Source organism: Oncorhynchus mykiss, chromosome 19 (assembly GCF_013265735.2).
Source record: "Oncorhynchus mykiss isolate Arlee chromosome 19, USDA_OmykA_1.1, whole genome shotgun sequence".
Taxonomy (NCBI): Eukaryota; Metazoa; Chordata; class Actinopteri; order Salmoniformes; family Salmonidae; genus Oncorhynchus; species Oncorhynchus mykiss.
In genome coordinates, this window is record NC_048583.1 from 52016254 (window position 1) to 52039029 (window position 22776).

The 22776-nt window shown below is 44.3% G+C and overlaps 1 protein-coding gene across 2 annotated transcripts in view; it reads left to right on the top strand.

Annotated features, from left to right (window-relative positions):
- The window catches only part of LOC110498384 (phosphatidate phosphatase LPIN1), a 31762-nt gene extending 12129 nt beyond the window's left edge, over window positions 1–19633 (top strand). Inside the window, exons 4-22 of one of the 2 annotated variants that reach the window (XM_036955041.1) lie at window positions 3875–4188; window positions 4831–4947; window positions 6158–6214; window positions 6462–6576; window positions 6966–7668; window positions 9109–9202; window positions 11098–11285; window positions 11707–11800; window positions 12235–12304; window positions 13426–13518; window positions 13928–13995; window positions 15787–15925; window positions 16387–16535; window positions 16654–16740; window positions 17401–17553; window positions 17747–17861; window positions 18124–18227; window positions 18393–18516; window positions 18553–19633. In XM_036955041.1, coding sequence (XP_036810936.1) covers window positions 3875–4188; window positions 4831–4947; window positions 6158–6214; window positions 6462–6576; window positions 6966–7668; window positions 9109–9202; window positions 11098–11285; window positions 11707–11800; window positions 12235–12304; window positions 13426–13518; window positions 13928–13995; window positions 15787–15925; window positions 16387–16535; window positions 16654–16740; window positions 17401–17553; window positions 17747–17861; window positions 18124–18227; window positions 18393–18516; window positions 18553–18687 — 2919 coding nt within the window. In that variant the 3' untranslated portion in view covers window positions 18688–19633. Of the gene's footprint in view, window positions 1–3874; window positions 4189–4830; window positions 4948–6157; window positions 6215–6461; window positions 6577–6965; window positions 7669–9108; window positions 9203–11097; window positions 11286–11706; window positions 11801–12234; window positions 12305–13425; window positions 13519–13927; window positions 13996–15786; window positions 15926–16386; window positions 16536–16653; window positions 16741–17400; window positions 17554–17746; window positions 17862–18123; window positions 18228–18392 lie in introns of both variants that reach the window. The other variant, XM_036955040.1, reaches the window with a different exon arrangement.
- Window positions 19634–22776: the final 3143 nt, after the last annotated feature.

Sequence of the window (22776 nt, forward strand, 5' to 3'; positions counted from 1 at the left end):
TTGAGCTCAGGTGCATCCTGTTTCCATTGATCATCCTTGAGATGTTTCTACAACTTGATTGGATTCCACCTGCGGTAAATACAATTGATTGGACCTGATTTGGAAAGGCACACACCTGTCTATATAATTTCCCACAGTTGACAGTGCATGTCAGAGCAAAAACCAAGCCATGAGGTTGAAGGAATTGTCCGTAGAGTTCAGAGACAGGATTGTGTCAAGGCACAGATCAGGGGAAGGGTACCAAAACATGTCTGCAGCATTGAAGGTCCCCAAGAACAGTGGCCTCCTCCATCAGACTTAAGTGCACCTGTGTAATGATCATGCTGTTTAATCAGCTTCTTGATATGCCACACCTGTCAGGTGGATGGATGCTCACTAACAGGGATGTGAACAAATTTGTTTACAACATTTTATAGAAATAAGCTTTTGGTGCGTATGGAACATGTTTGGGATCTTTTATTTCAGCTCATGAAACATGGAATCAACACTTTACATGTTGCGTTTATATTTTTGCTCAGTATATATATGTTCAGTATATATAGATATAGATGTTCAGTATATATAGATATAGAGAACGTTGAGGGTGAAAACGAGTTTAACTCAGAGAATCTGTTCATGAATTCCCAGACTGTATGTCTCAATGTAATCAAGGTATGAACTTAAAAAGTTAATGAACTTAAACTGTTATTTTCTAATGCAATCTCTTCTGGGGCTTAGTTGTGGTCAATTGCAGTGTACAAATTTGTATAATTATGTTCCTGCCCCTCGACCATCCGCTTCGATAAAAATCGTCCCGCGCTTGAATCTAGTTGCCCGCCCCTGATATACACACAGATGTGTTATTGTCACGAACACCAGATAGGTGGAGTGAAATGTGTTGTTTTAGTATAGTATAGAGTACAGAATAGTATAGAGTACAGAATATACACATGAGATGGGTGATGCTATATTTACACACAATTAAAGTGACTAAGATACAGTGGAATAGTATAGAGTACAGTATATACACATGAGCTGGGTGATGCTATATTTACACACAATTAAAGTGACTAAGATACAGTGGAATAGTATAGAGTACAGTATATACACATGAGCTGGGTGATGCTATATTTACACACAATTAAAGTGACTAAGACACTGTAGAATAGTGTGGAGTGCAGTTTATACGTATGAGATGAGTAATGCTGGATACGGAACATAATTACAGTGGCTAGTGATCCATTTCTAAAAGTGGCCAGTGATTCCTAGTCTATGTCTATAGGCAGCAGCCTCTGATGTGCTAGTGATGGCTGTTTAACAGTGATGGCCTTGAAATAGAAGCTGTTTTTCAGTCTCTCGGTCCCAGCTCTCGGTCCCTGTACTGACCTCGCCTTCTGGATGATATTGGGGTGAACAGGCAGTGGCTCGGGCGATTGATGTCCTTGATGATCTTTTTGGCCTTCCTATGGCATTGTGTGCTGTAGGTGTCCAGGAGGGTGGGAAGTTTGCCCCCGGTAATGCGTTGGGCAGACCGCACCACCCTCTGGTGAGCTTTGTGGGCGGAGCAGTTGCCGTACCGGGCAGTGATACAGCCCGACAGGATGCTCTCAATTGTGCATCTGTAAAATTTTGTGAGGGTTTTAGTTGTTAAGCCAAATTTCTTTAGCCTCCTGAGGTTGAAGACAGCGCCTTCTTCACCACACTGTTTGTGAGGGTGGACCTATTCAGTTTGGCGGTGATGTGTACGCAGACGAACTTGAAGCTTTCCACCTTCTCCACTGCTGATCCCTCTGCTGTTTCCTGAAGTCCACGATCATCTCCTTTGTTTTGTTGACATTGAGTGAGAGGTTATTTTCCTGGTACCACAGTCCCAGAGCCCTCACCTCCTCCCTGTAGGCTGTCTCATCGTTGTTGGTAATCAGGCCAACTACTGTTGTTTCGTCTGAAAACTTGATGATTGAGTTGGAGGCGTGCTTGGCTACGCCGTCATGAGTGAACAGGGAGTACAGGAGGGGGCTGAGCACGCACCCTTGTGGGGCCCCTGTTTGAGGATCAGCGAAGAGGTGTTGTTTCCTACCTTCACCACCTGGGGGTGACCTGTCAGGAAGTCCAGGACCCTGTTGCACAGTGCGGGGTTCAGACGCAGGGCCTTGAGCTTGATGATTAGCTTGGAGGGTACTATGTTGTTGAATACTGAGCTATAGTAAATGAACAGCATTCTTACATAGGTACGCCTCTTGTCCAGATGGGACAGGGCAGTGTGCAGTGTGGTGGCGATTGCATCGTCTGTGGATATATTGGGGCGGTAAGCAAATTGAAGTGGGTCTAGGGTATTCTTCTATATTCCCAGTCTTCTTGCCCTGGTTAAATGAGGTTATTCGCGCTTTCAGTTTTGCGCGAATAATCCCATCTATCCATGGTTTCTGGTTGGGGTAGGTTTTAATAGTCACAGTGGGTACAACATCTCCTATACACTTCCTGATTAACTCATTCACCGTATCAGTATATGTGTTGATATTATTATCTGAAGCTACTCTGAACATATCCCAGTCCGCGTGATCAAAACAATCTTGAAGCATGGATTCCGATTGGTCAGACCAGCATTAAATAGTCCTCATCACGGGTGCTTCCTGTTTGTGTTTCTGCCTATAGGGGAGGAGCAAGATGGAATAGTGGTCCGATTTGCTGAATGGAGGGCGGGGGAGGGCCTTATATGCATTCTGGAAAGTAGTATAGCAACGGTCGAGAGTTTTAGCAGCACGAGTACAGCTATCAATATGTTGATAGATTTTTGGGAGCCTTTTCCTCAAATTTGTTTGGTAAAATCCCCAGCTACAATAAATGCAGCCTCAGGATATGTGGTTACCAGTTTGTATAAAGTCCAGTGAAGTTCTTTGAGGGCCGTCGTGGTGTCCGCTTGAGGGGGATATAGACCGCTGTGGATATTGTTGATGAAAATTCTCTCGGAAGATAGTACGGTCGGGTCGGCATTTGATTATGAGATATTCTAGGTCGGGTGCACAGAAGGACTTGAGTTCCTGTATGTTATCACAGTTACAACATAAGTTGATCATAAAACATATACCTCCACCCTTCTGCTTCCCGGAGAGATGTTTGTTCCTGTCGGCATACTGAGAAACCAACTGGCTTTACAGAATCAGACAGTATATCTCAAGAGAGCCATGTTTCCGTGAAGCTGAGCATGTTACAATCCCTGGTGTCTCTCTGAAAAGCAACTCTCGCCTTGAGCTCATCCATTTTATTATCCAGGGATTGGACATTAGCAAGTAGAATACTCAGGAGCGGTGGGTGGTGTACACGCTTCCTAAGTCGGACCAGAACACCACCTTGAGTACCTCTCTTCCGCCTGCGTTGTTTTGGGTCAGCCTCTGGAATTAGTTCAATTGTTCTGGGGAGAGCAAACAAAGGATCTGCTCCAGGTAAGTCGTAATCCTGGTTGTAATGCTGGAAGTTCTGGTGAATTACCGTCACTCTACTATCCAATAGTTCTTCCCGGCTGTATGTAATGAGCTATTAACGTAAATAATTGTACATAAACAAACAAAATACTACAGAGTTGCTTAAGAGCTAGTCGCGATGCTGCCATCTCCATCGGCGCCATCTTGTATCTGCAGGTCAGGACTATTCAACTCTGCAGGCCTGGAGGACTCACGTGCTACTGCTTATCAGAATCTGATAGTTCATTGGCTGATTCATGTTACGGATTGGCCAGTCAGTCTACTCACCTGGTGTACCTTGAAGATTAGAAGAGCTGAATATGTTCTACTATCTTATAATATTTGGTCAAAATGTACTTCCAGGGCTGATTACTTAACAAGTCATTCATGTTTCATCATGACCTCACTTCCTGTTTTCTATTTTCTGTCCCCAAAAGGAAGGGATTCCGTCCTACCTGGCAACGTCACCTATTGTGTCCCAGGGGGTGGAGCTAATGGAAGCCCAGCTGGGGAAGGGCATGTCTCGCCTCTCTGACCCCGCCTCCCTCTCGGTCCAGACCCTGAGCTCCCAGCAGACCATAGGAGGAGGAGGAGGGATGATGATGAAAAAGAGGAGGAAGAGGAGGAAGAAAGCGCGGGAGAGCGGAGGAGGGAGGCGGGAAGAGAGTGGGGAGCACTCAGAGGATGAGGACATGTTCACCATCGATATGAGCACTGATGAGGAGCAAGAGCACAATAACAACTCCAGCAGGTGATTACAGTACATATAGTCTTTAAATCAACACTATTTACACTTCTGTACAACGCGCGTGTGTGAAAAAAACAGCAAGATACCTTTTTTTGGTCTCCGGTGAATTCCCCACCCCCCACACACACACACACGTCCCTGTGCTGATACTGGCTGAGACTGGGTAAACAAGCCTGAAGTAACCAGTGTCTGTCTAATGTGTGTGTGTGTGTGTGTGTGTGTGTGTGTGTGTGTGTGTGTGTGTGTGTGTGTGTGTGTGTGTGTGTGTGTGTGTGTGTGTGTGTGTGTGTGTGTGTGTGTGTGTGAACCTGCATGTGTGTGTGAATGCCAGCTCTGTGTCCTCCGTATTGGAAACGCTCCAGTAACTCATCTTTCCCACAATGCTCTCTGTCTCTGTGGAGTAATGACCGTGGGCCTCTCAGTCGAACCCTCCTTATTCTCTCTCATTCATCTGATGTGTGTGTTGTTGTTGTTAATGTCTCTCTCTCTCGTTGTCTCTCTCTGTCTTTGTCTTTCTCTCTCTCTTTTTGTCTTCTCTCTCTCTTTTTTTGTCTCCCTCTCTCTCTCTCTCTCTCTCTCTCGCTCTCTCTCTCTCTCTCTCTCTCTCTCTTTGTCTCTCTATATATATATATATCTCTGTCTCAGGGCCTCTACTCCAGAGTTTGATGAAGAGCAGGGGCCTAAGGCCAGTGTGTTGAGCAGCACCTACACCCAGAACACAACATACACAATACCTGACGCAGACTGGGCACACTCGCAGAGGTAGACGCACATGACCCAACCCACACACATGCATGCACACCCACACACACATGCATGCCCACCCACACACACATGCACCCACAAGATTGAACAGAACAGAATAATAAACAGTTTGGTTGTTGTACTCATGCAGGATCTTGTCGGATGCCTTTGTAGAATGAAAGAACTGCTTATGGTTCTCTCTGTATCTGTCTCTCCCCCATCCCCATCTCTCTCTTCCCCATCCCCATCTCTCTCTTCCCCTATCCCCATCTCTCTCTTCCCCATCCCCATCTCTCTCTTCCCCTATCCCCATCTCTCTCTTCCCCATCCCCATCTCTCTCTTCCCTATCCCCATCTCTCTCTTCCCCTATCCCCATCTCTCTCTTCCCCTATCCCCATCTCTCTCTTCTCCTATCCCCATCTCTCTCTTCCCCCATCCCCATCTCTCTCTCTTCCCCCATCCCCATCTCTCTCTCTTCCCCATCCCCATCTCTCTCTCTTCCCCATCCCAATCTCTCTCTCTTCCCCATCCCCATCTATCTCTCTTCCCCATCCCCATCTCTCTCTCTTCCCCATCTCTCTCTTCCCCATCCCCATCTCTCTCTCTTCCCCATCCCCATCTCTCTCTCTTCCCCATCTCTCTCTTCCCCATCCCCATCTCTCTTCCCCATCCCCATCTCTCTCTCTTCCCCATCCCCATCTCTCTCTCTTCCCCATCTCTCTCTCTTCCCCATCCCCATCTCTCTCTCTTCCCCATCCCCATCTCTCTCTCTTCCCCATCCCCATCTCTCTCTCTACCCCATCCCCATCTCTCTCTTCCCCATCCCCATCTCTCTCTTCCCCATCCCAATCTCTCTCTTCCCCATCCCCATCTCTCTTCCCCATCCCCATCTCTCTCTCTTCCCCATCCCCATCCCTCTCTCTTCCCATCTCTCTCTCTTCCCCATCCCCATCTCTCTCTCTTCCCCATCCCCATCTCTCTCTCTTCCCCATCCCCATCTCTCTCTCTTCCCCATCCCCATCTCTCTCTTCCCCATCCCCATCTCTCTCTTCCCCATCCCCATCTCTCTCTTCCCCTATCCCCATCTCTCTCTCCCTCCCCATCCCCATCTCTCTCTCCCTCCCCCTCTCTCTCTCCCTCCCTACCCCCATCTCTCTCTCCCTCCCCATCCCCATCTCTCTCTCCCTCCAGTCCTCTGATAGAACATACTCTGTCTATCCCTCCTAGCGGTGGTCTGTCCATCTCCTGTCCACAGCAGACTTCTCTCTTCCCTTCTCCGATCAGGTAAGTTATACTATTTTATTTTGTATTATTATTTTTTAAACTCTGCATCGTTGGGAAAGGTTCAGAAGCAAGCATTTCACTGTAAAGTCTACACCAGTTGTATTTGGCGCATGTCGATTTATTTACTACATTATAAAGTCTAAAACCATGCGAACCAGCAGAGACTTTGTACTGTATTGTTGATGTCCATGAATCAGTGTAGTACTGGCTCAACCAATTACATCCCTCTATGTGACTTGTTACCAAGCGACCCAGGCGGCTCCAGCCCCTCAACTCCGAAGAGTGACTCAGAGCTGACCAATCAGAGCAAAGACAACCCTGAGATGATGTGGGCCTGGGGAGAGCTGCCACAAGCTGCCAAGGTACAGAGAGAGGGAGGGAGGTGGGGAGGGACAGAGTGGGGGGGTGAAGGGTGGGAGGGAGGGAGGGAGGGGTATAGGGAGGGGAGACAGATTCAGAGAGATAGAACAGGAAAGAAAGGGCACAAAAAGGGAGCCATTATGTCCACACATTGATCCAGAAATCAGGACTGATGTTTTCAGACTTTAATCTCTATTAATCATCTTCCATGAGAGCAGCTGAGGACACGTTAATACACTAGCACTCACTCTAACCACACATCTCTCTCTCTCTCTCTCTCTCTCTCTCTCTCTCTTCTCCTATCTACACCCTACCTCCCCTCCCTTGCTCTGTCCTGCTCTCTCTCTTCTTTCTCCTCTCTCTCTTTCCCTCTCTCTCTCTCCTCTTCTAGCCCTCCTTCTTCCCTCCGTTCCAGATGCAAGATTCTTTGATGATGTCCCCTGTCACCATCCCTGTGTGTGATAGCACACACTTCAGAACCATCACTGGAGACGGTGGCCCCTCTGATCAGATCCAGTCCCAGAGCCAAAAAGACAGCGCCCCCCCGTCCCTCACCCTGTACGTTCCACAGCCCGAGGACAACATAGCTGGGGCCGGGTCTGGAGCAGGGTCTGGAGCCGGATCTGGGGCCGGGTCTGGAGCAGGGTCTGGAGCAGGGTCTGGGGCCGGGTCTGGAGCAGGGTCTGGGGCCGGGTCTGGGGCCGGGTCTGGGGTCGGCTCTGGAGCAGGGTCTGGGGCCGGGTCTGGGGCCGGGTCTGGAGCAGGGTCTGGGGCCGGGTCTGGAGCAGGGTCTGGAGCAGGGTCTGGGGCCGGGTCTGGAGCAGGGTCTGGAGCAGGGTCTGGGGCCGGGTCTGGAGCAGGGTCCGGAGCAGGGTCTGAGGCCGGGTCTTGGGCTGGGTCTGGGGCCGGGTCTTGGGCTGGGTCTGGGGCCGGGTGTGGGGCCAGGTCTTGGCCTGGAGGAGACATGGAGGAAGTATGGGCAGCCTGTAGAGAGGTGGAGGGACTGGTGGCCTCCAGGATGCTGTCAGAACTGGATGAGGGGTGCCATAGGGACAACACGGTCAGACACACAGACTCCCCATCTAAGAGGAAAGGTACGCAGCTTACAAGTCTGCTTCTGTAATGATCTGGTTTATTTCAGTGTCACATTCAGGGTTAGGGTGTCCTGTATGACTCACTTGGTAGAGCATGCAGCTCAGTTGGTAGAGCGTGGAGCTCAGTTGGTAGAGCATGGAGCTTAGTTGGTAGAGCGTGGAGCTCAGTTGGTAGAGCGTGGAGCTCAGTTGGTAGAGCGTGGAGCTCAGTTGGTAGAGCGTGGAGCTCAGTTGGTAGAGCGTGGAGCTCAGTTGGTAGAGCATGGAGCTCAGTTGGTAGAGCGTGGAGCTCAGTTGGTAGAGCATGGAGCTCAGTTGGTAGAGCGTGGAGCTCAGTTGGTAGAGCGTGGAGCTCAGTTGGTAGAGCATGGAGCTCTGTTGGTAGAGCGTGGAGCTCAGTTGGTAGAGCATGGAGCTTAGTTGGTAGAGCATGGAGCTCAGTTGGTAGAGCGTGGAGCTCAGTTGGTAGAGCGTGGAGCTCAGTTGGTAGAGCGTGGAGCTCAGTTGGTAGAGCATGGAGCTCAGTTGGTAGAGCGTGGAGCTCAGTTGGTAGAGCATGGAGCTCAGTTGGTAGAGCGTGGAGCTCAGTTGGTAGAGCGTGGAGCTCAGTTGGTAGAGCATGGAGCTCAGTTGGTAGAGCATGGAGCTCAGTTGGTAGAGCGTGGAGCTCAGTTGGTAGAGCGTGGAGCTCAGTTGGTAGAGCGTGGAGCTCAGTTGGTAGAGCGTGGAGCTCAGTTGGTAGAGCGTGGAGCTCAGTTGGTAGAGCATGGGGCTCAGTTGGTAGAGCATGGAGCTCAGTTGGTAGAGCGTGGAGCTCAGTTGGTAGAGCGTGGAGCTCAGTTGGTAGAGCGTGGAGCTCAGTTGGTAGAGCGTGGAGCTCAGTTGGTAGAGCGTGGAGCTCAGTTGGTAGACCGTAAGTCGCTTTGGATAAAAGCGTCTGCTAAACGGCATATGTTATATATTATTTTAATCAGTGTTCATGGAGAGGCATGTTTGAGTAGCTGAACCATTACCTGGAAGGAGAGGACAGACAATATATATGTCAGTTTAGGTGACAGAATTTTTATTCTAACTGTCACACATGTCTGTAGATATGAATGTCTCAGCCATTAGTTTCACGTCTGTAGATATGAATGCCTCAGCCATTAGTTTCACGTCTGTAGATATGAATGTCTCAGCCATTAGTTTCACGTCTGTAGATATGAATGTCTCAGCCATTAGTTTCACATCTGTAGATATGTCTCAGCCATTAGTTTCACGTCTGTAGATATGAATGTCTCAGCCATTAGTTTCATGTCTGTAGATATGAATGTCTCAGTCATTAGTTTCATGTCTGTAGATATGAATGTCTCAGCCATTAGTTTCATATTAACTTAATGAATGAAAGTAATGCCTTGTCAATCATTGTATCCACGGTAACGTGTGACGCTGTACCTGCAGACAAGAGGAGCCACCACCTGGGCTCTGATGGAATCTACCTGGATGACATCACTGAGCTGGAGCCAGATGTGGCCGCTCTCTACTTCCCCAAAAGGTAACACAACTGTAACTAACACACACACACACACTTACAGGCACACCTGTCACACACACATACTGTGCATTCGGAAAGTATTCAGACCCCTTCCCTTTTTCCACATTTTCTTACGTTACAGTCTTATTCTAAAATATGTATTTTTTAATCCCTCATCAATCTACACACAATTTTCCATAATGACAAAGACAAAATGGATTTTTAGACATTTTTGCAAATGTATAAAAAAATTAAAACAGAAATATTCAGACCCTTTGCTATGAGACATGAAATTGAGTTCAGGTGCATTCTGTTTTCATTGATCATTCTTGAGATGTTTCGACAACTTGATTGGAGTCCACCTGTGGTAAATTCAGTTGATTGGACATGACTTGGAAAGGCACCCACCTGCCTATATAAAGGTCCCACAGTTGACAGTGCATGTCAGTGCAAAAACCAAGGAATTGAAGGAATTGTCCGTAGAACTCCGAGACAGGATTGTGTCACGGCACAGGAAGGGTACCTAAAAATGTCTGTCCCCATGAACACAGTGGCCTCCATGATTCTTAAATGGAAGTAGTTTGGAACCACCAAGACTCTTCCTAGAGCTGGCCTCCCGGCCAAACTGAGCAATCGGGGGAGAAGGGCCGGGGGAGAAGGGCCTTGGTCAGGGAGGTGACCAAGAACCCGATGGTCTCTCTGACAGAGTTCCAGAGTCTTCTGTGGAGATGGGTGAACCTTCCAGAAGGACAACCATCTGGGCCAGACGTAAGCCACTCCTCAGTAAAAGGCGCATGACAGTCCACTTGGAGTTTGCCAAAAGGCATCTAAAGATTCTCAGACCATGAGAAACAAGATTCTCTTGTCTGATGAAACCAAGATTGAACTTTTGGCCTGGTGGTGGAAGCATCATGCTGTGGGGATGTTTTTCAGCGGCAGGGACTGGGAGACTAGTCAGGATCGAGGCAAAGATGAATGGAGCAAAGTACAGAGAGATCCTTGATGAAAACCTGCTCCAGGGCCCTCAGGACCTCAGACTGGGGGCGAAGGTTCACCTTCCAACAGGACAATGACCCTGAGCACACAGCCAAGACAATGCACGAGTGGCTTCGGGACAAGTCTCTAAATGTCCTTGAGTGGCCCAGCCAGAGCCTGGACTGGAACCCGATCGAACATCTCTGGAGAGACTGAAAATAGCTGTGCAGCGACGCTCCCCATCCAACCTGACAGAGCTTGAGAGGATCTGCAGAGAAGAATGGGAGAAACTCCCCAAATACAGGTGTGCCAAGCTTGTAGCATCGTACCCAAGAAGACTTGAGGCTGTAATTTCTTTCAAAGGTGCTTCAACAAAGTACTGAGGAAAGGGTCTGAATACTTATGTAAATGTGATATTTAATTTTTTTAATAAATTAGCAAACATTTCTGAAAACCTGTTTTTGCTTCATCATTATGGGGTATTGTGTGTAGAATGATGATTGAAAAAACGATTTAATCCATTTTAGAATAAGGCTGTAACGTAACAAAATGTGGCAAAAGTCAAGGGGTCTAAATACTTTCCGAATGCACTGTACGCACCTATTACACACACACATCAGAGGAGGCTGGTGGGAGGAGCTATAGGAGGACAGACTCATTGTAATGGCTGGAATTTAATAAATGGAACGGTATCAAATACATCAAACATATGAACATATTTTTACTCCATTGATTCCATTCCAGCCATTCGATTGAGCTGGTCTTCCTATAGCTCCTCCCACCAGCCTCCAATGACACACATATACACGCACTCAACACACCCACACACACACACCAGTAACAAACACACACCTGTTACGCACACACATACACACACTCACCTATTCTGTCCTACGCACAGAGTTGTCCTACACTCCTGACCCTATGACCCTGTTCCTTAGTGACGGGGGCGGTTCGGTGAGAGGTGGCTTGGAAACGGGAGTGCGGAGTGCCAACCAATCCCCTCAGTCGGTGAGCAGCAGTGGGATGGACAGCGGCGTGGACAGCTACTCTGACCAGCTGGGAGACATGCCCAACATCGCCATCTCCCTGTGTGGAGGTCTCACTGACAACAGAGAGATCACAAGAGGTAGGGGCTGCATCTCAATACTGTAGAAAATTGTAGCTTCAGCTATTTGCTGCTCAAATCCACTAATTGATGTGAGATCAGATGGAAGGGAATAACTTTCTGGAATAGAAGAGCATTAACCCTCTCCTGTCTGTGTCTCTACAGAAGAGTTACATTAACCCTCTCCTGTCTGTGTCTCTACAGAACAGTTACATTAACCCTCTCCTGTCTGTGTCTCTACAGAACAGTTATATTAACCCTCTCCTGTCTGTGTCTCTACAGAACAGTTATATTAACCCTCTCCTGTCTGTGTCTCTACAGAACAGTTATATTAACCCTCTCCTGTCTGTGTCTCTACAGAACAGTTATATTAACCCTCTCCTGTCTGTGTGTCTCAATAGAACAGTTATATTAACCCTCTCCTGTCTGTGTGTCTCAATAGAACAGTTTGAGGAGAGAGCCATCTCTTACCAGCAGTTCACTGAGAACCCCTCCATCATTGACGATCCCAACCTGGTGGTCAAGATAGGAACCAAGTATGTAAAATACCTTCTAACTCTGCATCATAGCAGTGAAGATGGCAGGGATGTGATGTTTGTTGATTAGTCAGGACACACTATCTTCCATTCATATATCTGACCTATTCCATAGACAAAATCCCGATTTTATATGTTGTCGTGACCACATCCATGACAGAAAAGTATGTCATGTACAGAACACCCTTCTATTCCATAGACAAGATCCCGATTTTATATGTTGTCGTGACCACATCCCTGACAGAAAAGTATGTCATGTACAGAACACCCTTCTATTCCATAGACAAGATCCCGATTTTATATGTTGTCGTGACCACATCCCTGACAGAAAAGTATGTCATGTACAGAACACCCTTCGTGTGCTGTCAAATATAGTACTTCTGATAAGAAATGTAGAAACTGGTTGTAGAAAATGTTGTTGTTTTCTCCTCCAGGTACTATAACTGGACCACTGCAGCCCCTCTGATGCTGGCTATGCAGGTGTATCAGAAGCCCCTGCCAATGGTAAGACCCCCACAACATTAGCAACATTCCATTAGCATAGCATCTGGGCTACATATATATATATGCTGATCTCAAATATAGTGCACTGTACCTGAGTGGTTTTACCTGAGGTTTATCATATGTCACATTAATCGTATGACAATGTAAAAAAAAAAGCAGTCCAAATGTAACCCATGTACCTGCTACATCTGGGGCCCAGTTCTGTGTCTGGCCCTGTTTTGTTTTTGTTTGAATTCCTACATCCTCTGTCTCGTTTGAACTTCCTGCGCACTGAAAAGCATTCTCTTTAACCACATCGTCCTCACACTCAAGTATTTTTCCTCTTTTATGTATAGCATATCTGTCTGTCTGTCTGTCTGCCTGTTGGGTATAGCATATCTGTCTGTCTGTCTGTCTGCCTGTTGGGTATAGCATATCTGTCTGTCTGCCTGCCTGTTGGGTATAGCATATTTGTCTGTCTGCCTGTTGGGTATAGCATATCTTTCTGTCTGCCTGCCTGTTGGGTATAGCATATCTGTCTGTCTGTCTGCCTGTTGGGTATAGCATATCTGTCTGTCTGTCTGTCTGTTGGGTATAGCATATCTGTCTGTCTGCCTGCCTGTTGGGTATAGCATATTTGTCTGTCTGCCTGTTGGGTATAGCATATCTTTCTGTCTGCCTGCCTGTTGGGTATAGCATATCTTTCTGTCTGCCTGCCTGTTGGGTATAGCATATCTTTCTGTCTGCCTGCCTGTTGGGTATAGCATATCTTTCTGTCTGCCTGCCTGTTGGGTATAGCATATCTTTCTGTCTGCCTGCCTGTTGGGTATAGCATATCTTTCTGTCTGCCTGCCTGTTGGGTATAGCATATTATTCTGTCTGCCTGCCTGTTGGGTATAGCATATCTTTCTGTCTGCCTGCCTGTTGGGTATAGCATATCTGTCTGTATGTCTCTTTGTGTGTTTATCCTCTCTCTCTCTCTCTCCCTTTGTCGCCAGCTCGCTTCATTAGATCGCCATCATCCAGACATATGACACTAGCTTCACGTTTTTGCATTTGGTTTTTTTGTATCTCTGTGTTTTTGCATTTCAGTAGTTTTGTTGAGTTTAGTTTTGGTCAGGAACTGTGTGCGTTTGTTCCAGGCCTCAGTGGAGAACATCATGAAGGAGAAGATGCCCAAGAAAGGAGGCCGCTGGTGGTTCTCATGGCGCAGCAGGAACAGCGATTCCAAATCGGTACACACCTCTGTAACACACACACCTCTGTAACACACACACCTCTGTAACACACACACCTCTGTAACACACACCTCTGTAACACACACCTCTGTAACACACACACCTCTGTAACACACACCTCTGTAACACACACCTCTGTAACACACACACCTCTGTAACACACACACCTCTGTAACACACACCTCTGTAACACACACACCTCTGTAACACACACCTCTGTAACACACACACCTCTGTAACACACACCTCTGTAACACACACACCTCCTGAACAAACTTCTATAACATAACTATAACTAGGAAACTCTGCAGAAGTTACAGCATTGGAGGCCTAGTGGACTGGCGTATTATATTTCTTAGAATGTCCTGGTTGTTGTATGAGTGTGTGACTGGTTGTTTTACCCCAGGACTCCGTGTCTGAGACGGGAGTTGGAGATGAGGGTGAGACCTCTCTCAGCATGGCTTCAGTCAACGGGTAACTAACTACACTTCTCTAACACCAGAAAAGCTTATCATGTGCAATAGAATTTAATTATCTTGAATACATGTTTATATACTGTAGTTTACAGATCCTCATATACGTTATACAGAAAGTCGGTTTCATGAACCGATTCTCCTTTGAGTTTGTTTATTTGTGCAGGACTAGGTTTAAAATTTGTCCGGGAAACCACCCCTAAAACTGTGTACTACATGTTTATATAGTGTTTATATTCTGGTTATAAAGTCATGTATACTACATGTTTATATAGTGTTTATATTCTGGTTATAAAGTCATGTATACTACATGTTTATATAGTGTTTATATTCTGGTTATAAAGTCATGTATACTACATGTTTATATAGTGTTTATATTCTGGTTATAAAGTCATGTATACTACATGTTTATATAGTGTTTATATTCTGGTTATAAAGTCATGTATACTACATGTTTATATAGTGTTTATATTCTGGTTTTAAAGTCATGTATACTACATGTTTATATAGTGTTTATATTCTGGTTATAAAGTCATGTATACTACATGTTTATATAGTGTTTATATTCTGGTTATATAGTCATGTATACTACATGTTTATATAGTGTTTATATTCTGGTTATAAAGTCATGTATACTACATGTTTATATAGTGTTTATATTCTGGTTATAAAGTCATGTGTACTACATGTTTATATAGTGTTTATATTCTGGTTATAAAGTCATGTATACTACATGTTTATATAGTGTTTATATTCTGGTTATATAGTCATGTATACTACATGTTTATATAGTGTTTATATTCTGGTTATAAAGTCATGTGTACTACATGTTTATATAGTGTTTATATTCTGGTTTTAAAGTCATGTATACTACATGTTTATATAGTGTTTATATTCTGGTTATAAAGTCATGTATACTACATGTTTATATAGTGTTTATATTCTGGTTATAAAGTCATGTATACTACATGTTTATATAGTGTTTATATTCTGGTTATAAAGTCATGTATACTACATGTTTATATAGTGTTTATATTCTGGTTATAAAGTCATGTATACTACATGTTTATATAGTGTTTATATTCTGGTTTTAAAGTCATGTATACTACATGTTTATATAGTGTTTATATTCTGGTTTTAAAGTCATGTATACTACATGTTTATATAGTGTTTATATTCTGGTTATAAAGTCATGTATACTACATGTTTATATAGTGTTTATATTCTGGTTATAAAGTCATGTATACTACATGTTTATATAGTGTTTATATTCTGGTTATAAAGTCATGTATACTACATGTTTATATAGTGTTTATATTCTGGTTATAAAGTCATGTATACTACATGTTTATATAGTGTTTATATTCTGGTTATAAAGTCATGTATACTACATGTTTATATAGTGTTTATATTCTGGTTATAAAGTCATGTATACTACATGTTTATATAGTGTTTATATTCTGGTTATAAAGTCATGTATACTACATGTTTATATAGTGTTTATATTCTGGTTATAAAGTCATGTATACTACATGTTTATATAGTGTTTATATTCTGGTTATAAAGTCATGTATACTACATGTTTATATAGTGTTTATATTCTGGTTATAAAGTCATGTATACTACATGTTTATATAGTGTTTATATTCTGGTTATAAAGTCATGTATACTACATGTTTATATAGTGTTTATATTCTGGTTATATAGTCATGTATACTACATGTTTATATAGTGTTTATATTCTGGTTTTAAAGTAAAAAATGTATTTATATCTTAACTGTTGTCATGACAGAATGAAGGAGGAGTCTTCCTCCAGCGATGAGGACCACAGATTGTCCAATCAGGGCTCAGAATCCTGCAACGCCGAACCCCTTCTCACACCCGGTAGTGTGTGCTACAGGAAGACCCTCAGACTGACCCCAGAGCAGCTGGTGAGGAACAATACTTCTGACCTCTTTATCTGGCGACGTTGTGTTCAGTGTGTCTGGCTAATGTAGTCTTCAGGCCAGTCTGCAGTTGAACCACTCAGTAGCAGGGTTATAGTTAGTCTATATGGGTAATGTAGTCTTTATGTCCTCAGGCCAGTCTGCAGTTGAACCACTCAGTAGCAGGGTTAGCGTTAGAGGGTGTATGGGTAATGTAGTCTTTGTGTCCTCAGGCCAGTCTGCAGTTGAACCTCTCAGTAGCAGGGTTAGCGTTAGAGGGTGTATGGGTAATGTAGTCTTTGTGTCCTCAGGCCAGTCTGCAGTTGAACCACTCAGTAGCAGGGTTAGCGTTAGAGGGTGTATGGGTAATGTAGTCTTTGTGTCCTCAGGCCAGTCTGCAGTTGAACCACTCAGTAGCAGGGTTAGCGTTAGAGGGTGTATGGGTAATGTAGTCTTTGTGTCCTCAGGCCAGTCTGCAGTTGAAGGTGGGTCCTAATGAGGTGGTGTTCAGTGTGACCACTCAGTACCAGGGCACCTGCCGCTGCCAGGGCACCATCTACCTCTGGAGCTGGGACGACAAGATCATCATCTCAGACATTGACGGCACCATCACCAGGTGTGTGTGTGTGTGTGCATGAGTTTTATTGGCAATTGTGTGTGATCATGTGAAATCTCTGTTAATGGTAGTCTAATGAGGTGTGTGTGCGTGCGTGTGCTCGTGTCCTCTCTTTCAGGTCGGACACCCTGGGCCACATTCTACCCACGCTGGGTAAAGACTGGACGCATCAGGGCATTGCCCGCCTCTACCACCGAGTCAGCCAGTGAGTAACCACAGGAGTAATTCAATAACTATAGATGAGCATTACAGTAATGAAACCTAGGTCACATTTAGAATAGGGCTCAACGTAAGATCAATGAATCATATCAACTTTATTCATGGTTTCAATCTACAAGGTTTAGTACGTTGCACCCTCATGAAGGCAGCCCTGTCCCTGACGCTCATTAGTTAAACTACTGTCCCCTCCATCGCTCTTAGGAAACACTGACAGTAGAATCATTCAATCTCATTCTCTTGCTCTACCTATCCTTCTATCTTTCAATTCAATTCAAGGGGCTTTATTGGCGTGGGAAACATGTTTACATTGCCAAAGCAAGTGAGGTAGATAAAAACAAAAAAGTGAAATAAACAATAAAAATGAACAGTAAACATTACACAAACGTTCCAAAAGAATAAAGACATTACAAATGTCCTATTATGTCTATATACAGTGTTGTAACGATGTGCAAATAGTTAAAGTACAAAAGGGGAAAATAAATAAATGGGTGGTGTGTGTTCTTCACTGGTTGACCTTTTCTTGTGGCAACAGGTCACAGATCTTGCTGCTGTGATGTCACACTGTGGTATTTCAACCAGTAGATATGGGAGTTTATCAAAATATGATTTGTTTCTCTCTCTCTATCCCTCTCTCTCTCTCTTTCAGGAATGGTTATAAGTTTATGTACTGCTCAGCGAGGGCCATAGGTATGGCTGATATGACGAGGGGGTATCTACACTGGGTCAACGAGAGAGGAACCATGCTGCCTATTGGACCTGTCCTACTCAGCCCCAGCAGTCTGTTCTCAGCTCTGCACAGGTGAGGAACACATACAGTCACACACCATCGTTCATCACCATCCTAAAAATAAACACAGCAGAATCAAAGAGTCAAACACAAAAGTGGACAATCATATGTAACGATGTAGAGCCGCTGATGTAATAGAACTAGCTATCCCTGTATTGTATAACGATGATTCCATCCTGTCCCGTCCTTCTTGTCCTTCCTGTAGGGAGGTGATAGAGAAGAAGCCTGAGAGGTTTAAGATCCAGTGTCTGACCGACGTGAAGCAGCTGTTCCACCCCAACACTGAGCCTTTCTACGCAGCCTTCGGCAACAGAGCCACGGTGAGAGCCCCGCTCCCTCCCTCACTGCACACATTACCTTATGGAAACATCTGCCTTCATCTGTCTGGAACCATGCACAGTAATTAACCGATCTGTAACCGATCTGTAACCGATCTGTAACCGATCTGTAACCGATCTGTAACCGATCTGTAAATGTGACAGATTCAGCCAAAAGGCTATTTGCAGCCTGAATATTCTGTTTGCTACTGTATGCGTGTTTTTGGATAGTATGTCGGTTGTTGTTAAAGTTGTTGTTGTTTAGGATGTGTATTCCTATAAGGAGGTGGGCGTTCCCCTAAACAGGATCTTCACAGTCAACCCCAAGGGAGAGCTGATACAGGAACACGCTAAGACCAACATCTCATCGTAAGTTAGACATCTCTCTCTTTCTCTTCATCCCTCTATCTTTCTCCCTCTGTCTTTGTCTGTCTCTGTTTCTCTCTCCCTCAGTAGCTCTCTCTTCCTCTCTCTGTCTTTGTGTCTGTCTATGAACAATGAAGTGAATTATGTTTCTGTTTGTGTCCCTACCAGGTATGGTGGCCTGTGTGAGGTGGTGGACCACGTCTTTCCCCTGTTGATTAGAGGCCACGTCTCTGACGTCTCCTGCCCTGACACCTTCAGCCAGTTCACCTACTGGAGAGAACAGCTGCCCCAGGTCCACATCCCTGACCAGGTCCACATCCCTGACCAGGTCCACAGCCCAGACCACCCACAGGTCCACAGCCCCAAGTCCACAGCCCCGACCAGCCCCAAGTCCACAGCGCCAACCAGCCCCTGGACAACAGCTGAGGAGACCCCACACCACATCAGACCACCCCAGGAGTGAGCTGTGTGCAATCACGGAAGGGAAGGGAGAGACACGCTCAAACTCATAATGATGCAGGCATGCAAATGCAAGAAGCATGTATCTGCTCTAATGCCACACACACACACAGCTATGCAGAGGCAGACCTTGCACTAGTGAAAGTGTACTTGCTACAACAACAGGCATGTTAGCACTGAGTGGTATTTATATGTAGTCATCATTTATATTTATGTTTTACTCTTCAGTGTTGTTTTCTCTGCATTACCTAGCCTACTCATACACGGCCTACTGTTCATCAGGTGAAATAGGTACATTACCTAGCCTACTCATACACAGCCTACTGTTCATCAGGTGAAATAGGTACAATACCTAGCCTACTCATACACAGCCTACTGTTCATCAGGTGAAATAGGTACATTACCTAGCCTACTCATACACGGCCTACTGTTCATCAGGTGAAATAGGTACATTACCTAGCCTACTCATACACAGCCTACTGTTCATCAGGTGAAATAGGTACATTACCTAGCCTACTCATACACGGCCTACTGTTCATCAGGTGAAATAGGTACATTACCTAGCCTACTCATACACGGCCTACTGTTCATCAGGTGAAATAGGTACATTACCTAGCCTACTCATACACGGCCTACTGTTCATCAGGTGAAATAGGTACATTACCTAGCCTACTCATACACAGCCTACTGTTCATCAGGTGAAATAGGTACATTACCTAGCCTACTCATACACAGCCTACTGTTCATCAGGTGAAATAGGTACATTACCTAGCCTACTCATACACGGCCTACTGTTCATCAGGTGAAATAGGTACATTACCTAGCCTACTCATACACAGTCTACTGTTCATCAGGTGAAATACAGTGCCTTGTAAAAGTATTCACCCCCCTTGGCTTTTTTCCTATTTCGTTGCATTACAACCTGTAATTTAAATTTATTTTTATTTGGATTTCATGTAATGGACATATACAAAATAGTCCAAATTGGTGAAGTGAAATGAAAAAAACTACTTGTTTAAAAAAATTCAACAACAAAAAAAAACACAGAAAAGTGTGCTATGAAGCCCCTAAATAAGATCTGGTGCAACCAATTACTTTCAGAAGTCCCATAATTAGTTAAATAAAGTCCACCTGTGTGCAATCTAAGTGTCACATGATCTGTCACATGATCTCAGTATATACACACCTGTTCTGAAAGGCCCCAGAGTCTGCAACACCACTAATCAAGGGGCACCACCAAGCAAGCGGCACCATGATGACCAAGGAGCTTTCCAAACAGGTCAGGGAGGAAGTTGTGGAGAAGAAGTACAGATTAGGGTTGGGTTATAAAAAAAATATCCAACATTTTGAACATCCCACTGAGCACCATTAAATTCATTATTAAAGAATGGAAAGGATATGGCACCACAACAAACCCGCCAAGAGAGGGCCGCCCACCAAAACTCACGGGCCAGGCAAGGAGGGCATTAATCAGAGAGGCAACAAAGATAACCCTGAAGGAGCTGCAAAGCTCCATAGTGGATATTGGAGTATCTGTCCATAGAACCACTTTAAGCCATGCACTCCACAGAGCTGGGCTTCACGGAAGAGTGGCCAGAAAAAAAGCCATTGCTTAAAAAAAACAAAAAAAACATGTTTGCTGTTCACCAAAAGGCATGTGGGAGACTCCCCAAACATATGAAAGAAGATACTCTGGTCAGATGAGACTAAAATTGAGCTCTTTGGCCATCAAGGAAAACACTATGTCTGGGGCAAACCCAACACCTCTCATCACCCCGAGAATACCATCCCCACAATGAAGCATGGTAGTGGAAGCATCATGCTGTGTGGATGTTTTTCCATCGGCAGGGACTGGGTAACTGGTCAGAATTGAAGGAATGATGGATAGCGCTAAATACAGGGAAATTCATGAGGGAAACCTGTTTCAGTCTTCCAGAGATTTGAGATTGGTGAATAGTTATGCACGCTCAAGTTTTCAGTTTTCTTGTCTTGTCTTGTTTGTTTCACAATGAAAAATATTTAGCAATCTTCAAGTGGCATGTTGTGTAAATCAAATGATACAAACCCCCCAAAAATCTATTTTAATTTCAGGTTGTATGGCAACAAAATAGGATTAATGCCAAGGGGGTGATTACTTTCGCGAGCCACTGTAGGTACTACTTTTAGGCAAAATCAGCACTGATTCAGTTGCCTGATGACTCAAACTGAATTATTCCTCTGCTCTACGTTCTCTACATACTTCAGTCTGAGACTGCCATCGTTGAAATAACTTGTGGTGACGTGAAAATGAGGGGTGTTGTACAAAACAAAGTAATCAGCAATTGGATCATCTCTAACCAGAGTATCAAAGCCAATAACACATTTTTAAAACACTGCTTTACCCACGTGTGTTCTTGCTCTGGCCCAACCCATCGGTTTCTGGGACCAATCAGAATGGTTCAAATGTGATTGAGTTCTAGAAATTGTCAGGAAGGTACTCAGATCCAGACTCATTGCAGAGAAGAAACTAACGGCGTGGCGTAGCGTTTAGCCAGAGCAAGGAGTTTGGGTAACCAGGCAACTGATAAAAGTACAGCCTACTGGGAAAAATCACTGTGAAGTACAGTCTACCTGAAAGAAATCACTGTGAAGTACAGACTACCTGGAGAAATCACTGTGAAGTACAGTCTACCTGGAAAAATAATTGTGAAGTAGAGCCTAACATTGAAACAGCTGAGTTTCACCCAGATAACGTTGTCTGATTAATGGCATTACTTTTGATTAAATCTCCTACATTTTCAGATCTAATGTTCACATACATTTTAGGCGCTAATGTTCACATACATTTTAAGCGCTAATGTAATAAATGCTCAGCAATACAATATTATTATTAACTTGCAATGAAAATATTATAGGACATGACGATAATTCAGTTCACCTGTGAGCTCCAAACTTGTCCTTATAATTGATATATATACCACGGCTAAGGGCTGTTCTTATGCACTACGCAACGCGGAGAGCTCCGATACAGCCCTTACCTTTGGTTTATTGGCCATATACCACAAACCCCAGAGGTGCCTTATTGCTGTTATAAACTGGTTAGCAATGTAATTAGAGCAGTAAAAATAAAATGTTTTGTCATACACGTGGAATAAGGTCTGATATACCATGGCTGTCAGCCAATCAGCATTCAGGGCTCAAACCACCCAGTTTATAAGAAGTTTTAAATCATGTTTCCTTTTGGGTTCCATATAGAACCCTTTCCACAGAGGGTTGTACCTGAAACCAAACATGGTTCTATCTGGAACCAAAAGGGGTTCTTCAAAGGGTTCTCCTATGGGGACAGCCGAAGAACCCTTTTTGGTTCTAGATAGCACCTTTTTTCTAAAAGTGTAGTAGCATTCCATATTAGGGTTTTATTCTTCAGTTTCTTGTCTTGTTCTCTGTAAGGTAAATATGTTACTGATCAACTGAACTAAACCTGGTAACTATTGTAGCTCTTCAGTTTATTAACAAGGCACAGAGGGGGGTTTCCTCTCTCATTGATGTCTCTCACCCATAGTCATCAATAGTCCTTTAATGCTAATTTAACACTTCAGAATAAACATCTAAAACTGGCATTACTCTGATAATAAGCAACGCAAGAAAACTCAGGTTGTTTCACTCTGTTTCTATTGACAATGACACATATAACATATCATATTCTCACTGCGTGCACTGTGCAGGGAGATTGTCTTGGCTACCATGATGGTAACTGAATAGCCTACTAGTCCTGTCGCATCAGTCAGATGTGTGACTGAGCTCTTTTTGGGGGGAGTATTATGTTGCAGACAATAGAAAACATATTCTGTCATTTGCTTTGGTTGTCCATCATCTTCAACTCTAACTGCGAGATGAGAGAAACCTACTAATTTATGAACTATTTCATGAATCGATCATTTTTAAGAAGCAGCTTGTGAACACACTTGTATTTGGCCTTTGATTTTATATATTGTGTTTATGTGATTGTTCATATTCAGTGTATTGGTGTTTATTCTCACTTTTGTATATAGTGTAATGTTTTTTAGTGATCTAATTCAGAAACATTGATCTTGTCAGTCATTGGCTGGCTTCT